General features: G+C 38.9%; 4 protein-coding genes across 5 annotated transcripts; 1 reads left to right on the top strand and 3 right to left on the bottom strand.

Annotated features, from left to right (window-relative positions):
- Positions 1-312: 312 nt before the first annotated feature.
- Positions 313-3,133, bottom strand: LOC140778468 (ATP-dependent Clp protease adapter protein CLPS1, chloroplastic). The gene is made up of 3 exons (XM_073123196.1): positions 2,974-3,133; positions 2,106-2,256; positions 313-802 (listed from the first exon to the last, which is right to left on the bottom strand). Exons 1-3 carry the CDS (start codon positions 3,035-3,037, stop codon positions 541-543), a joined length of 477 nt encoding a protein of 158 aa, XP_072979297.1. The 5' UTR covers positions 3,038-3,133; the 3' UTR covers positions 313-540.
- Positions 3,134-5,104: 1,971 nt separating this feature from the next.
- Positions 5,105-5,983, bottom strand: LOC140778467 (small ribosomal subunit protein cS23). The gene is made up of 2 exons (XM_073123195.1): positions 5,635-5,983; positions 5,105-5,540 (listed from the first exon to the last, which is right to left on the bottom strand). Exons 1-2 carry the CDS (start codon positions 5,899-5,901, stop codon positions 5,262-5,264), a joined length of 546 nt encoding a protein of 181 aa, XP_072979296.1. The 5' UTR covers positions 5,902-5,983; the 3' UTR covers positions 5,105-5,261.
- Positions 5,984-7,272: 1,289 nt separating this feature from the next.
- Positions 7,273-9,194, top strand: LOC140778644 (transcription factor bHLH30-like). Its single transcript, XM_073123451.1, has 2 exons — positions 7,273-7,962; positions 8,464-9,194. Exons 1-2 carry the CDS (start codon positions 7,465-7,467, stop codon positions 8,926-8,928), a joined length of 963 nt encoding a protein of 320 aa, XP_072979552.1. The 5' UTR covers positions 7,273-7,464; the 3' UTR covers positions 8,929-9,194.
- Positions 9,195-11,200: 2,006 nt separating this feature from the next.
- On the bottom strand, positions 11,201-13,380 carry LOC140778608 (NAD(P)H-quinone oxidoreductase subunit L, chloroplastic). Of its 2 annotated transcripts, none has more exons than XM_073123406.1 (5): positions 13,220-13,380; positions 13,016-13,105; positions 12,824-12,934; positions 12,644-12,738; positions 11,201-11,440 (listed from the first exon to the last, which is right to left on the bottom strand). In XM_073123406.1, exons 1-5 carry the CDS (start codon positions 13,343-13,345, stop codon positions 11,329-11,331), a joined length of 534 nt encoding a protein of 177 aa, XP_072979507.1. In that variant the 5' UTR covers positions 13,346-13,380; the 3' UTR covers positions 11,201-11,328. The 2 variants fall into 2 exon arrangements, with proteins under 2 accessions (XP_072979507.1, XP_072979508.1); XM_073123407.1 differs by having other exon boundaries at positions 13,016-13,102; positions 13,220-13,379.
- Positions 13,381-13,946: the final 566 nt, after the last annotated feature.

The raw sequence follows: 13,946 nt of genomic DNA, 5'->3' as shown, positions 1-13,946 counted from the left end.
TATATTCATGGATACATCATTGTAACATGGTTTACTTTGTATAATCAATATTTCTCATATGATTACTCGATGCAACAAGACTTTGTACAATTCTCATTATTGTAATCTCTTTAGAATATAACTGATTTTGAGGCACATTCCCCACTTGTAACTCTGGATCCTCAGTTTTGTGCGATGTGGTTCGGTTGCTAAGTCCAGCTCAAATATTTTAGACTGATCAAATTTTACGACGGCCAAAAATTTTGTAAAAAATTTGAACGCATTATGTCAACATTAAAAGCACCGAGAAAAGTATCTAAGGGGACGTAGAGATGATATAAATGCTCATAGTGCTAGAGGATATTAGCTGTTAAGAGAGGGAGGCCAAATGTGGAGAAGCCTGTATACAGCCTACAAAGTACATCTAATACAATCTGTCTAGCTCTTCCATTTGCATAATTATCAAGACCATCATAGATTATATGGATACGAAATATCTACAATAGTCCGATATAAAGAGTACAGGATGCTTCAATGCTGTCTTCTAACAGAGCACAACTTTTAGCATCCACCACTTGCAGGCTCAATCGAGCTAAGGAGACCATTGCCCCTCAGCTGCATGCAGTGTTGCTCGGCATCTGCTTGGGAACAGATGATCACCACCGCAAGGCCATTGTAGTGTGCCTCTTGCATAATATTGACAGCAATATCAAGGGTCATTCCCGGGATAACTTTCATCAGAACTTGGACAACATACTCTCGCTTATTGAAGTTGTCGTTGTGTAATATTACACGATAAGGAGGAGCTGTTTTCCGAGCTTTCCTGCAAACCAGTTCATGGCCTGAGTATTATCATCTAATGAAAGAGAATCATTTTTCATCTTTGAAGATCAAAAAAGACAAAAAGGCATTATGCTAATCAGTTTGAACATATCAAGAGCAAATGCACGAGAAGCGCAGTCTCACAAGAAATGCTCCTCAATGCATCAAGAAGTATCAGCTTCTGGAGAAATATGACAAGTGACCCTTACAAACAAGCTTGTCATGGAGAAATATGACAAGTGACCTTTATATCTAAACGGTACATTTGTGTATATCTATGATGACAAAATACAGTGTATAACAAACTTTACCATTATTATAATTTGCACACATTGCAGAATATTAGACACTGGAAACAATTATGTAGAGGTGTCAAAGTAGAAGATTCTAAGTAAAACAATCTCTTGATGAATTGAAGTATTCAATCCTGAATATCAAGTGTCCAACATGTCAAGGAACTCAAAATTTGGTCTGTGTGTAGAAATGTAAGTCAGATTTCTTGCAGATCAAAAGATACACTATAAAGTTCAGTTACCAATTTAGTTGGACAATAGAACTTGTGCGGCATCCCATGTGTCAATCCAAGCGTTAAAATTTCAGCATAATGCTGGAGTTCATTAAAAGAAGTTAGAAATGCCTGAATTTAAGAAAACTAAATAATGGATTTCAATAAAATTTTCAGAGAAATCATCATTATTGAAGCTGAGGATGTTGGGCAAATAAGAAGGAAATGTGGACAGCTAAATGCAAAGCTAAACAGCATAAAGAGAAGGCAAATGTTGGTAGTTTTGCAATTCCATTTGGGGATTAATGTTAAACAACCACTTGCATGACTACAACATTTGCCTACACAACTTAAAGTATAACACATGTAATTATTTTAAATAAAACAAATGGATAGCCTTTCTGAAGTTTCTCATCCATTTTACTGATACTCATCCTCATTCTATATCGCAGACAAATCAAGTCACTTTGAAGTTTGAACTTAATATATACAAACGGACAGATGAATGGATGGATGTGCACACATGCACACAATCATATACATAAAGAATAAGTACGATTTGAGATTTGAGAGAAGATTTAGATGGCCTACCATGATCTCAGAGACTGTTGAAAACATATGATAGTTTATACATAACCTTCAGTAATAACCAAAATATAGTTTTCTCTGCTCGCGAACAAATTGAGGTAGACAGATTCGGTTAAGTTGCTAAGTTAGGAAATAAATAAATTCCTATAATACACATTCAACAACTAATCAAGCTTTGGCATCACAACCACTGGAAAAACTGAGCATGTACCTCAAGTCAAATTCAGATTCACGACCAGGGGTAGTTTTTTCTATTACTGGCCTTTCCAACAAACCACCTCCTTTGCCTGGTGCAGTCGCCGAAATGACCATAAGATTACCAGGATTTGAGCATTGTCCTTTATACAGTGACAGTTTGTCTCCTGCAGAAGACAAATGAAGTGCATCACTTGCATGAATTATGGACATCAAAAGGATTAACAAACAGTTATTTGAGTAGCAACTAGCATGTATAGATATCCTGATGCTCGTATGCTATGAATATTGTTAGAACAATGTCTGACCTCGGTAAAAGAAATATTATCCCATCAACACAAGAGCATGGCTCAAAGGATCAGTTGAAAGCGGTCTGTTTCAGATGGAATGGGTTGGTTTCATCTGTAGGTGATCGGGAAAATCCATTGAAACCAATAAACCAGTCGGTTTCAGGAATAATAGTAAGTCTTGACCTGATTTTGACCGGCCAAGATACATCGATGACATACCATGCAATATCGAGGTGTGTGCTATGATTATGAGCTGATGGCATGCATGCAATATTGAAAGAAAGATTAGCCATCAGATGTAAACTAATTCAGGCTTCTTGGGAAGCCCAGGTTGCACTATGGCTGTACATAGCTAGAGTACAGTAAAAGACTTCATTCCATCCTCTCCAAGATAGGTACTTCACCCAAAAATGCCTTCTTCAACTTAAAAGATCGCTTGTAGCACTAGTACTCACAAGGTTCAATTCCTATAATTAACAACCTCATCTTTTAACTCCCCCCAAATGAGTTAACCATCAGACAACTACGCTTAAAATTAAAAAAAAATTCCTACGGTAGAGATAAAAGAGGGGGAGGAGAGGAAAGATTATATACCAGGCTTGGGGTTTAAAACGTGATTCGGGGAGAGAGCGATCCGACTGCATATAGCCGTCTCCATGGCCGCTCCCTTCCCCACCTCGCTCTCTCTTTCTCGCAGCCAAATGGGAAAAATCGGGGGCCAGATCCGAGCTCACAAATATTTGTGGAAGTCGAAAATTATTCATTTATTACTACTCCATAAATACTCATTCTTGTGAGCAGTGGGATTACACGGGTGTAGCGTGTGGCCACATGTGCTTAAAAGGGTTGTGACCCGACTGTAGATCCGCTAACCCGTCAAACTGGCCCTAGCGGACTAGAAATAGAATGGATTTATCGGATTCGGCTGGGATCCATCAACTCGGGTCTGGGACTCTAGATCCATCCATCAAGTTCTGATAGGATTCGGATTTGGATTCAGAGAGTTTTTGAGTTTATTTCTTATTAGTTTAAATGAAAGCAAAGACATTAGCTTTAGTATGGACATTAGTTCACTTTGAGGATTTAGAAGTAATTTGAGGAGCTACTGTTAAAAGACATGCACCTTAGGGTGCGACTCTTTTGAAGATAAAAAACATGGAGACTGTCAAGCTAGTATATAAGGCCAAAGGAGAGAACATAAGTGTTCAACAATACCAGTTTAAGATCAGCATCTCATTATACATAGGTAAGGAAGATAGTAAAACATTGTGGGAACTCTTTATTAAAAAACCAGAGAACAAACTACAAGGCATGAAATGTGTTTATCCAAAGATTGAGCAAACAGTACTGAGAACTGTTTCAAATAACAACTTCCCGGGCATAGAAAAATGGCTTGATCAAGCCTTAGCGAGCAGAACTCAGAGCCAGCTTGGCTATTTTTACAGCTCTACATACAATAGATATCTGAGCAAAAAAAATTGTTCGTCTAAATTGAAGTGCATCTTTTGGAGAGGTATATCTCCACATAACCTTTTCTTTTCATCTTTTTGAGAAAAAGTACATTTCAACAACACTTGCAAAGGTTTAAAGAAAGAAAAAGAAAAGGAAATCCTTCTGTGAAGGATCCAGGAATTTCAGTAAGCACATCATTCAGTAAAATCTAAATAAATCCATATGCAACTGCACAGGCAACTTCAGTTTATGTGGATTATAAGCTACAAAAGAGCCCCTTCAAAATCATAGTCAAGTATACCTTCCACAGGCAACATACATGGACTGAGGCGCAGCTAAAAACAGAGAAAAGAGAATATGTGTGACTATAAATTCATGTATATCATCACATACACATAACTAGCACTGCTTGAAATACAGCAAACTTGTCATCACATACTCATATATCAGAACGATCAGCGTCAAGACCTCAATAAGAGGCTTGAGAATTGGAATACTTATCACCCGGTAGTACATTATAATTCAAGACATCGCCAACTCAGTATGCATACTTGAAGTCCCAGTGCATGTTACAGGCTATATCATCCAAAGGAGTGTGAATTTTTAACCTCCCAGCTAAAGACAGAACAGATCATGACTTCAACTCTGTTTCTTTTTTCTTTTCTTTTTTTCATTTCATTATGTCTAAGTCCATATTTGGATAACACCTAGTACATTAGAAGGCAAGACATCAGCAACTCAGTAATGTAAACTAGAAGACCCCAGTGCATGTCATTGTGAAAGTGAAGGGTTTGTGATTCATAATTAGCCTACTTGCTTGCTAGTTGAGATTCATTTACAAATAAAATATCAACAACTAGATTCAAATACGTGTAGTACTATAGTGTATATCGATGAACTCTTATGTTTTGACTATTTATGCAGATACCATTAGCAAAATTGAAATTTTCGCTATATGGTTTCAGTATCGCAACCCTTCTCAGACTTAACAGAGAATCTTTTAGGACAAACAAAATCAAGGAACAAAATAGAATTGGTGCAGATAGGTAGACAAGAACTCCTACCTTACATTTTCTAGCTTTTTTATTGTAATAACCAAGAAAATGCGAACCCTAAATAGTCAAGCTTCAATTACTCTCCTCAAGAACTGCTTAAAACCAAAGAAAGCTTAACCTACTACACTGCAGACAAGAAAAAGAAAATCACAATTAAAACCAAAATACTGCAGATGCATCAGAGACAAAGGGCACTTCATAAACCAAAAGGAACGATCTTGATAAAAGAAACTCGAAATATATAAGGAACAGCATTAACATATATATAACATAATCCAGAACAAGTGAGAATTCAACTCTATGATAAATGCAGACCACCGATATGACAAAATGGGACAGAGAGTAACAAAAGAGCAAATGGTTTCGAGAACCACTCTACAAATTTCCGCCGCTCTGCTGCCAGAGATTGATGATGTCAGTAGCTTGATTGAGGAGTATAATCATACGCTTCTGCGAGATCCATGGCTTCTCCTCCAGCTTCGACTTGAGCTCCTCCCACGCATCCTTCCGAGGCCAGAAGTAATATGGGCTCAGTGGAATACTTCCATGGCCTGGTATAACCTGGTCCAGTGCCAACCCAATATTCCTCTCCATCCATATAAACTTCAGCACTATTCTCGGCTTCTCCATGGCCTTCACCACCACCCTTAGCTTCTACTCCACATCCCAATTTCGACTCAGTGCCCCATAAAATTTAACAGAAAGAGAGAGAATTTTTTTAATACAAAGCAAAGGTCATATAAGGTACCTGCTTTTCCTCTTCTTGGTCATCACTGGTTACATCTGGGGAGGTCTCGAGGGCTTCGACGGCTGCAGATGAGGCGGATGAGGAGAAGGAAGGCAGCTTCTTAAGAGGCAAATGGTGGGTTTTGTGAAGGGTGGAGTTGGGCCTCGAGGAGGAGAAGGAGAGGGGTTTGGGTGGGAGGAGGAGGAGGTGGTGGAGGAGAGACGAAGTCGGAGAGGTAGAGGCGGGGGCGAGAGGGGTTAGGTTTGCATGGACTGATAGGGATAACATCTTCCCTTCGCTCTCGCTATTCACAGTATCCCGCAGAGAGATAGAACAGAGTGGAGGTGTGGCGACTTTCGACGGTGTTGGTGGTTTCAGATAAGAGAACTATTTTGGGGCGAGTAATGTTCTACGGTATCCATGGGCCGGATTGGATTAGACCCAATGGACTACTATCTGGGCCTTTAGTTTCGTCTATGTTCGACTAATGGGCAAGTTTGGCCCAGGCGGATGGAGTTGGGAGTTGGGACTTGGGACTAAAGTTATGAGAGCAAACATGAACAGGAAACAACAAAGCATAGATGATGATGATGATATGCAAAAAGAAAAAGGAAAAGGAGAACAACTTTTTTAGCAGAAAAAAATGAAAGAACTCGTTGAGAGGTGAGTCAGTAGACAGTGGAATGGGACAAGGGGTGAGAACGTGAGAGAATTATAGTGTTGGAACTGATGGAATTAGTGAAGGGTCACCCGTCACAATAGCGTGGTGCTGACATCAAGTACCAGGCCCCACGTTCCCCCTCGCTGGTGGATGTTGGTGTTTGCTGGTGTTGGTGTTGGTGGTGGTGGACTGGTGGTGGTGGTGGACTGGTGGGCCATCACCTACAACTCTATCAAGAACAAGCAAAAAAAGAGATTAAGTAACAAAAGTTTTTGAAGAGGGCCTGTAGGTAGCCCAAATCCTACTGCCTAAGTGCACGATCACCGAAGCCTTATTGGGCCCGTTATACGCAAAGTAGAGCGAGAGAAGAGATATAGAAAGAGAAGGGAAGTGCGCGGTAGGACACAATGATTTGGTCGTTTTCGGGAGGCAGGAAGGGGAAGGAGGCGTGGAGCTGGAAAAGCTAATGGCAAAGCAGGCGCAGGGGACAAAACGTGGTTCTTGATCCAGGTGGACCTTTTGTGAGCCTTATTAGTTTATACTAACACTTTTGCTCTTGATGTTTTGGCATTTAACACCCTATATTTTAAAAGAATCTTTGTCTTCTCAACCCTCCTACATACATCATTACTACTATTTCCTCACAACACTCCAGTATGGGTCGGTTCCAAACAGATGGCCCGATACGTGACACCAGTAGCACTTGCGTTTTCTACGGTTACATTTTCAGCGAGATTAATATCACTTAAGTGGATGACACAAACAGAAAATATTAGTAAAAACCCAAATAGTAAAAACCATAGGGCCTGAACCGTAAATTTACTTAAATGTAAGGTACTATTTGCAAATTTTTGTTTACGTTTATTTATTAATCCCTCATCAGTCATGGTCGGTTCCACTAGTGCTGTTTCCTTTAGCGTAGAGATAGAACAAGGGCAGGAAAAAAAAAAAAGAGAGGATAAAAACATATAGGTAAAAGCGCTGTTAGTGCCGTACACGAGTTGCTTCTGCTCTCTGCTGAGGCTTCCACACCTCTCCCTCTCTCTCTCTCTCTATCTCTCTCGATAGCAAAAAGGCGAGGTGAAGACTAGCGAAAGGGATAAAAAGGAGACCATTGACTAGAAAGTTTGAAGAAGAGAAGTAGTAAAGAAGAAGAGGAAGAAGTAGGGCAAAGCAAAGGAGCAGTTGCTATGTGGGGCGATGGGATTCATGGTTTCCAAACCAATACTAATAGCTCACTAGGAGGAGGTGGAAGCCAAGGCCTCTTATTCCCTGGACTAGTAGATAACTCGTCTATGCTTTCACGGTCTCTTCTTCCTCCAGTGGTCCACTCCATAAGCCCTAATTCCGCTCTTCCTCATCTACCCTTCGATGGTCACGAATTCTACGGTGAGAGTAACTTTTCGCCGGCCATGCGATTCGCATGCGACGGCGGGGTCTTCGGCCCGGAGATCTCAAGTGTTCCTATGATGGGCTCATCCGAAAGATTGTTACACGGGAAAGGATTAAATTCCATGTCTCTCTTCGGAAGCCTTCATACCGAGCTTGGCAAGATGAGTGCAAAAGAGATCATGGATGCCAAGGCTCTCGCCGCCTCGAAGAGCCACAGCGAGGCCGAGCGCCGCCGCCGCCAGCGTATCAACGGCCACCTTGCAAAGTTGCGCAGCTTGCTACCCAACACCACTAAGGTGATCTATTTTAATTACTTCTCGTATTATAATTATTATTAATTTTCTTCAAATTTTTTTATCATAATATACTAGAGATCATAACAATGAATTGAGCCTTATTAAGTAAGTAATAATAATTGGTGAAAGGGATATAATGAAAGTAGTAGTAATACTAGAAAAAGAGCCGCCTTGTTGAATGTTGACATGATAAAGAGAAACCGAGATAGCTGCAGTAGAGGAGAGGAGTTAGCTTTCATGGGGAATGTTTCTGCCGGGAAAACGAATGCTACTACTAAGAAAGACAAACATGCGCACTGGTCTACTTGTGTCAGAAACTAAAAGTAAAGTTATTGGCTGCAACTTTTTCCTCATGCCCATAACTCCTATTCACGCTCTAAGAAGCTACATAGAACCTTTTATCCCTGTGCGACCCTTCTTCTCAAACCAGATAGATCCTTCTTCTCAAATGTAGAACTACAAGTAGAGCTAATTCTCTTTCTTCTTTATTGATGCATGTAGACGGATAAAGCATCACTTCTTGCTGAGGTGATCGAGCACGTAAAAGAGTTGAAACGGCAGCAGAAGTCGATGATCGCCGAAGAGAGCCTATTGCCGACCGAAGCCGACGAGCTCATGGTGGACGCGGCGAACGACGAGGACGGCAAGCTTGTCGTGCGAGCGTCCTTTTGCTGCGAGGACCGCGAGGACCTAATCCCCGACCTTGTCAAGGCTCTCAAGTCATTGAAGCTCAAGACTAGTAAGGCCGAGATCGCCACCATTGGCGGCCGCGTCAAGAACGTCCTCTTCATCACCGGAGACGAAGACTATCCTGAATTCAACCACCAGTACCAAGAGTGCGTTGTTTCCATTCAAGAAGCACTGCAGGCTATTATAAGTCGGAAGGCGGTGTCCGGCGAGACGTCCTCCAGTAGCGGCGTTAAGCGGCAGCGGACCAAGGTTGTGGAAGAACAAGGTTCTATCTAACTTATGCAAGATAGTAAGAATAGTGCGACTTTTTATCTCACTGTAGTTATAGCAATCTGAAGTTAGATTGTTATCTTATGGTGTTGTGGTGTGTCGGAGTACGTGTAGGCTTTTTAACAAGAGGGAGAGTTTTAGGTATCCCTTTGTTGTGTTTTGTGCATGGGGAGGGAGAGGGTCTTTGAGTGGTGTTTTCATGACAAGGTTTGGGTGTATAAATATGTGATCTGATCAGTATAATGGAAGATAAGAATTGGAATTCTTGCTTTAATTGCAGTGGTGCATGCTTTGTGTTGGTCTACATTAATTGTTCTAATTAAGGAGGCCTTGAATTACGTATAAACGTACCCATTTATCAAAATAAATATAAATTGTGGATAGTAATGCGGACCTAAACTTGTTCAATTAATTCCCTTTCTTCTTGTTCTTCTTCCTTTCTCTATTTAATTTACCTTTTGCGTTTTGGTGGTAGAATTGATACTATTTTGTCTGCATTTTTGCAAGGTTATCATGTAGATCTCTAACATCACAGATTTTGCATGTACGTCGCATATAATTTTTCTTCGATATTTTTTACATGTTTAAACATGGAAAGGAGTTAATGGAAAGTCACGAGTTAATGAAGTATATGACAACGCCATCGTAATGCTATTGTGTAGAGAAGTATATATGAATGGAGTAAAATCAAAATTTTGAAGATTATTCAAGTTGGTATTTCATTTTGGTACTTTCCTAAGTTTATTTTCTTAACGGTTCTTACAGCTCCTATAGTCATACATTTCTATATGTACTTTCTCACATGCAACTAATTTAATTTTTCTTTTTTGTTTTACGCTTCTGATATTGATAACAAAATGTTTATCTCTTTCTTTCATTTTCCTTCTTAGTTATTATTATTATTACAGTAGGCCTATGTGAGGATGCTTATTTGTCTTAGTCACCCAAATTTGTGGGTAAAATTAATATTGTAAGGATAGTTAAATGATCGACAGTGTATAGGATATATGTAAGAATTAATTTTCTGACAAAAGAGGGGAGGACTGTAGAACATACTAATTATATAACTATACTAGAAGTGCCACAGTCTCTTTTATCTTTGCTGCGACTGATTTGACTTTAGTATGGACTGTTAGGAGGAAGAGCATTAAGGATCAAAAGAAGCCCCAACAAAAGTGTTGCCTATGATATATATATATATATAGTCATATAGATAGATAGGTAGGGAGGAATATATAGTAGTAAAGGAAGAAAGGTTTGAGGAACAAAGTGAGTCCTCATCTGAATCAATCAGAATAGAAACCAGAAGATGTGCTCCTTCAGAAAGCTTAATCCATGAGTATTTGGATTAAATGGCATTTTTTGGGTTAGCTTCTGAGGTATATGTAGTAAGAGAATTTCCATCAGTTTCTCTAACTCATTTCGGATTCTAGAATCTAGAGAACAAAGATAACCCAGCCCTTCAATTTGAAGAAAGCTACGGTGCTTCTCTAAATATAGATAAGCACTGTAGTTTCTCTATCCTTTAAAAAGATCTTTTTTCTCTCTCTCAAAGTACAATGATGATGCTTTGAAAAATATAGCATTTAAATGATTAATGAAAAGGAAGTAAAAATATAAATAATTTTTAGATGGTGTAGGTGTGATGTGTATTAGTAAATAGAAAAGGTAGCCAAATTCTCTAAGTTAAACTGATGCAAATGCTCTAAAGTAGGCAGTAACAGTTTAGATCACAATAAATAAAACAAAAGGTGGCTCTATTGTGCAGTTCATTACTTCCAAAAAGGCAAGAAAAAGCTTGACTTGTTCAAGCTACATCGTTCATTTTAGACGTACTTCGTCTCCTATCAGAACCCAACACAAGAACAAGCTTATACAAAGAAGTGCCAGAAGACTGTTGAACCAGTAATATGTATATCAGCTATAAGACAAAATCATTCCATTTGATGCTCTTATAGCATCAAAAGGAGCAGAATGTTACAGCCCTACTCGATATATATAAAAGTTTCTGAGGTCATCTCAGTTAAAGTTAGGCCTAATACTATTGTATCTGTACTCATTGTTTCCTTCAATGCATGAAACAATGTTTGACTATGTTATCGCAATCATGCGGTTGGTTTGTTATGCAGAACTGTTAATTATTTCACCGTCTCCATTAACTTTGAGAGCATCATGCAAGTTCTATATACATTTGAGGATATATAACCTACTATGCAATTTCATAATAAGAAGTAATGAGTTATGCATCAGCATATATGTAGTTCATTGACTGCTGCTCTTCTTATCACTGAGAAGGAATATAGGATATATTAACACTTCAAAACTCAATTGCATATTATGTTAGATTTCTTATACATGTATATATCAACAAGAAATAATAGTAAGAATACAATAGTCTAACAGATATCATCTCGATTTGTATAATGGGACATCATCCTTTGGAGTAGACCAAGGGTATTTCATGGTTGGATCCCTTGGAAATTTCCTGAAGTTGACAAATGGTGCCCAGAGCATCAACCTTCACATGGAAAGAGATCCCATGTTAGAGTATAAATCAAGTAGATTGTATAAAAATAACATGATATGTCTTGCCTCAAGGTTCATACTAAAGCACGAGTGATATCTTTTTACTATAACTTGAATACTTAAAATTCAGAAATTAGAACATCAAAAGTGTACTAAATGTTCAGTGAGACTTTGCTTATTTTTAGCTTACATACTTCAACACAATATGTGAACGAGAGAAGTCGTACAGAGATCAAGTACTAGTAGCTAAAGTTGAACAAGTACTATTACTAGATCTTCATTTCTAGCTAGAAAGGTAACATTAACCATCTGGAATTTCTCAGCTAAAGGTGATGTTTGGACTTTGGACATCTGTAAAAAATATGCCAATAGAGAAGATGCTCAAACAAGGAGATTCCATGATTTAATTTAGGCTTCTTAATTTATTCGTAGGAATTATTATTACATCAATCTTTTAGAAGACAATGAGTTGATATGCTATGTGTCTTAACATTCAATTTCTAGAACTCTAGAAGTCCTCTCTCAGATTAAAATTCAGAATGAAAAACATAATTGGCGGAAAGGAAAATAAAGAAAGTAGAGAAATGCTTAGCCAGCAAGACAACAGGCGGGACTGTGATTTCACATAGGCCTCTCAAGTCTCAAATGACAATTGATGGCAGGCAAGGAAATAACAAAACCCTCCAACAGAAAGAGTTCATCAATATAAGTCGTTCCACATTTTTATAATTAACAATAAATATGAGATATGCTAGTCCTCTAAGAAAGCAAGTAGATTCCAGTTGGGTACTGACTACTGAATATACTCCTGATTCTAATCATGACCCAATAGGCCTATTCTGTAAGGACATACCAACAGATGCCACCTTGATCACAAAATATGTCCCTCCATAAGAAAGAAAACGATTACCCATATGACTGGGGCAGCAAAAGGTAGATTAAGATTGGCAACCGAAGTGCATTTCACATACTTTTGCCGTCGAGCCTTGCTCAAAGTTCATAAGATCACATAAAACTTCTTATTGGTTAATTTGTGTTCTTATTAAGTGGTTCAATAACAGGCATAACCTATTTATGTGTACACTTACTTGCAAAAAAAAAGAGTCTGTCCAGTGATAAAGCAGAATAAGCTAAGTCCTCATTGTTCCAATTTTTTGTAGCAATAACCAAGGACATAGAGGAATAAGGTACTCACCCAGGGAAGAAGATGAATGCACACATGAATTGCAAATACATCTCGAGGAACTTGCGCTTGTACCATCTCAGCCTCATCCAATTCAATATGATGGGCTGCGACTCAACCAAAAGAAACCCTCAAACATAACCACCTCTGTTTTAGAGCTAAAGTTTTGTAACCATCGTTAGATTAGCTCACCGGAGCAACGAAAAGGTAAAGAAGTGCGATTACTCCTGCCGATATCAATGTCGTGATGAGGTCATCTTCATTGTTGTTTCCAGTCACAGCCATTGCAGATGGTGCCTCCACCTGAGTCAGAGGGTAATACTCAATTAAATTGACATCTCACTCATATCAGAAATATTAAGTATGCATATGGTGTATTCTTACTGAGGCCAAGACAGCAGCATACTGCAGCAGTGAAGTCAACTTATTTAGGCTTGAGATTTGGGGCTCTGCAGAGAGACTGGGAGTTGACTGCTGTTGAAGAACATAAGATGGATCTATTAATCTCCAGAAGAGGTTGCGAAAAGAATTTTTTAGAGAAAAAGAAAAAGAAAATAAAAAAAGAGGAAAAGGTAAATGATGAATAACCTTGTCCTTGTGAAAAGAGAGAACTTTGCATTTGGAATTAACGTGGAGAGATGGAGAAGATTGCTTTGCAGGAAGAAGGTATGGGGAGGCGAAGGTAGAGGACGAGAGGCACCATGAGCTATTCATATTTTTGTGAGGCCACTTATTTCGAACCTTATCGTTGGTATCGTTTTTGGGCTTTATCGACCTCACGGACTCGCTCTGGTTGCAGGTCGGGTTTGTCCCACCCGAAACCCGCCAAAGAAGAAGGGAAGGAGGTAACGTAAACTTGGAACCAAAATTAACTACGAACTGAAATGGGTGGTCATTGGTCAACCTTAGTTTTCTTTCGCTTAAATTGGAGCTTAATTTTAAGTTGAGCCAAGCTTGAGCCTTTTAACAGTTAAAAATCCACTCTATGGTAAAAATTCAGATGAATTAAAACCAAGTTTATTGGGGATCGGTACGAGCGTGATTTAAGTTAAGCTTTAGTTTAGCAAACATTAATTGAACCAAACTTAACTTGAATCGAGCTTAATTGTTACAGTGGTTTTACTTGCAAATGCTACTTCCTCTAGCTCCATCAACAGAAATTCAGAACTCATCTCATTGCCAGGTTTACAGAACATAAGGTTCTACAGCAAATTGAGAGATCAGAACTGATGGCAGAACCGACGGGGAATATAAGCCCCATGTATTCAACTTCAAAAATTCGATAGAAACATTAGGCGATGTTTCTTTATAATTA

This window comes from Typha angustifolia, chromosome 15, assembly GCF_048772165.1.
Source record: "Typha angustifolia cultivar Huaian chromosome 15, ASM4877216v1, whole genome shotgun sequence".
In the NCBI taxonomy this organism is placed as follows: Eukaryota; Viridiplantae; Streptophyta; class Magnoliopsida; order Poales; family Typhaceae; genus Typha; species Typha angustifolia.
The sequence above is the reverse complement of the archived record's forward strand: the minus strand, read 5'-3'. Positions and strand labels throughout refer to the sequence as shown.

Excerpts from the sequence above, each read along its gene's own strand:
- LOC140778608 (XM_073123406.1), bottom strand. The coding sequence starts at position 13,345 with ATGAATAGCTCATGGTGCCTCTCGTCCTCTACCTTCGCCTCCCCATAC. Across the intron at positions 13,106-13,219 it reads TCTCTTTTCACAAGGACAAG|CAGTCAACTCCCAGTCTCTC; the intron begins GTTATTCATCAT and ends GTTCTTCAACAG. Across the intron at positions 12,935-13,015 it reads ATGCTGCTGTCTTGGCCTCA|GTGGAGGCACCATCTGCAAT; the intron begins GTAAGAATACAC and ends CCTCTGACTCAG.
- LOC140778644 (XM_073123451.1), top strand. The coding sequence starts at position 7,465 with ATGTGGGGCGATGGGATTCATGGTTTCCAAACCAATACTAATAGCTCA. Across the intron at positions 7,963-8,463 it reads TGCTACCCAACACCACTAAG|ACGGATAAAGCATCACTTCT; the intron begins GTGATCTATTTT and ends TGATGCATGTAG.
- LOC140778468 (XM_073123196.1), bottom strand. The coding sequence starts at position 3,037 with ATGGAGACGGCTATATGCAGTCGGATCGCTCTCTCCCCGAATCACGTT. Across the intron at positions 2,257-2,973 it reads CGTTTTAAACCCCAAGCCTG|GAGACAAACTGTCACTGTAT; the intron begins GTATATAATCTT and ends TGTCTTCTGCAG. Across the intron at positions 803-2,105 it reads GAATCTGAATTTGACTTGAG|GAAAGCTCGGAAAACAGCTC; the intron begins GTACATGCTCAG and ends ACTGGTTTGCAG.
- LOC140778467 (XM_073123195.1), bottom strand. The coding sequence starts at position 5,901 with ATGTTATCCCTATCAGTCCATGCAAACCTAACCCCTCTCGCCCCCGCC. Across the intron at positions 5,541-5,634 it reads ACCAAGAAGAGGAAAAGCAG|AAGCTAAGGGTGGTGGTGAA; the intron begins GTACCTTATATG and ends GATGTGGAGTAG.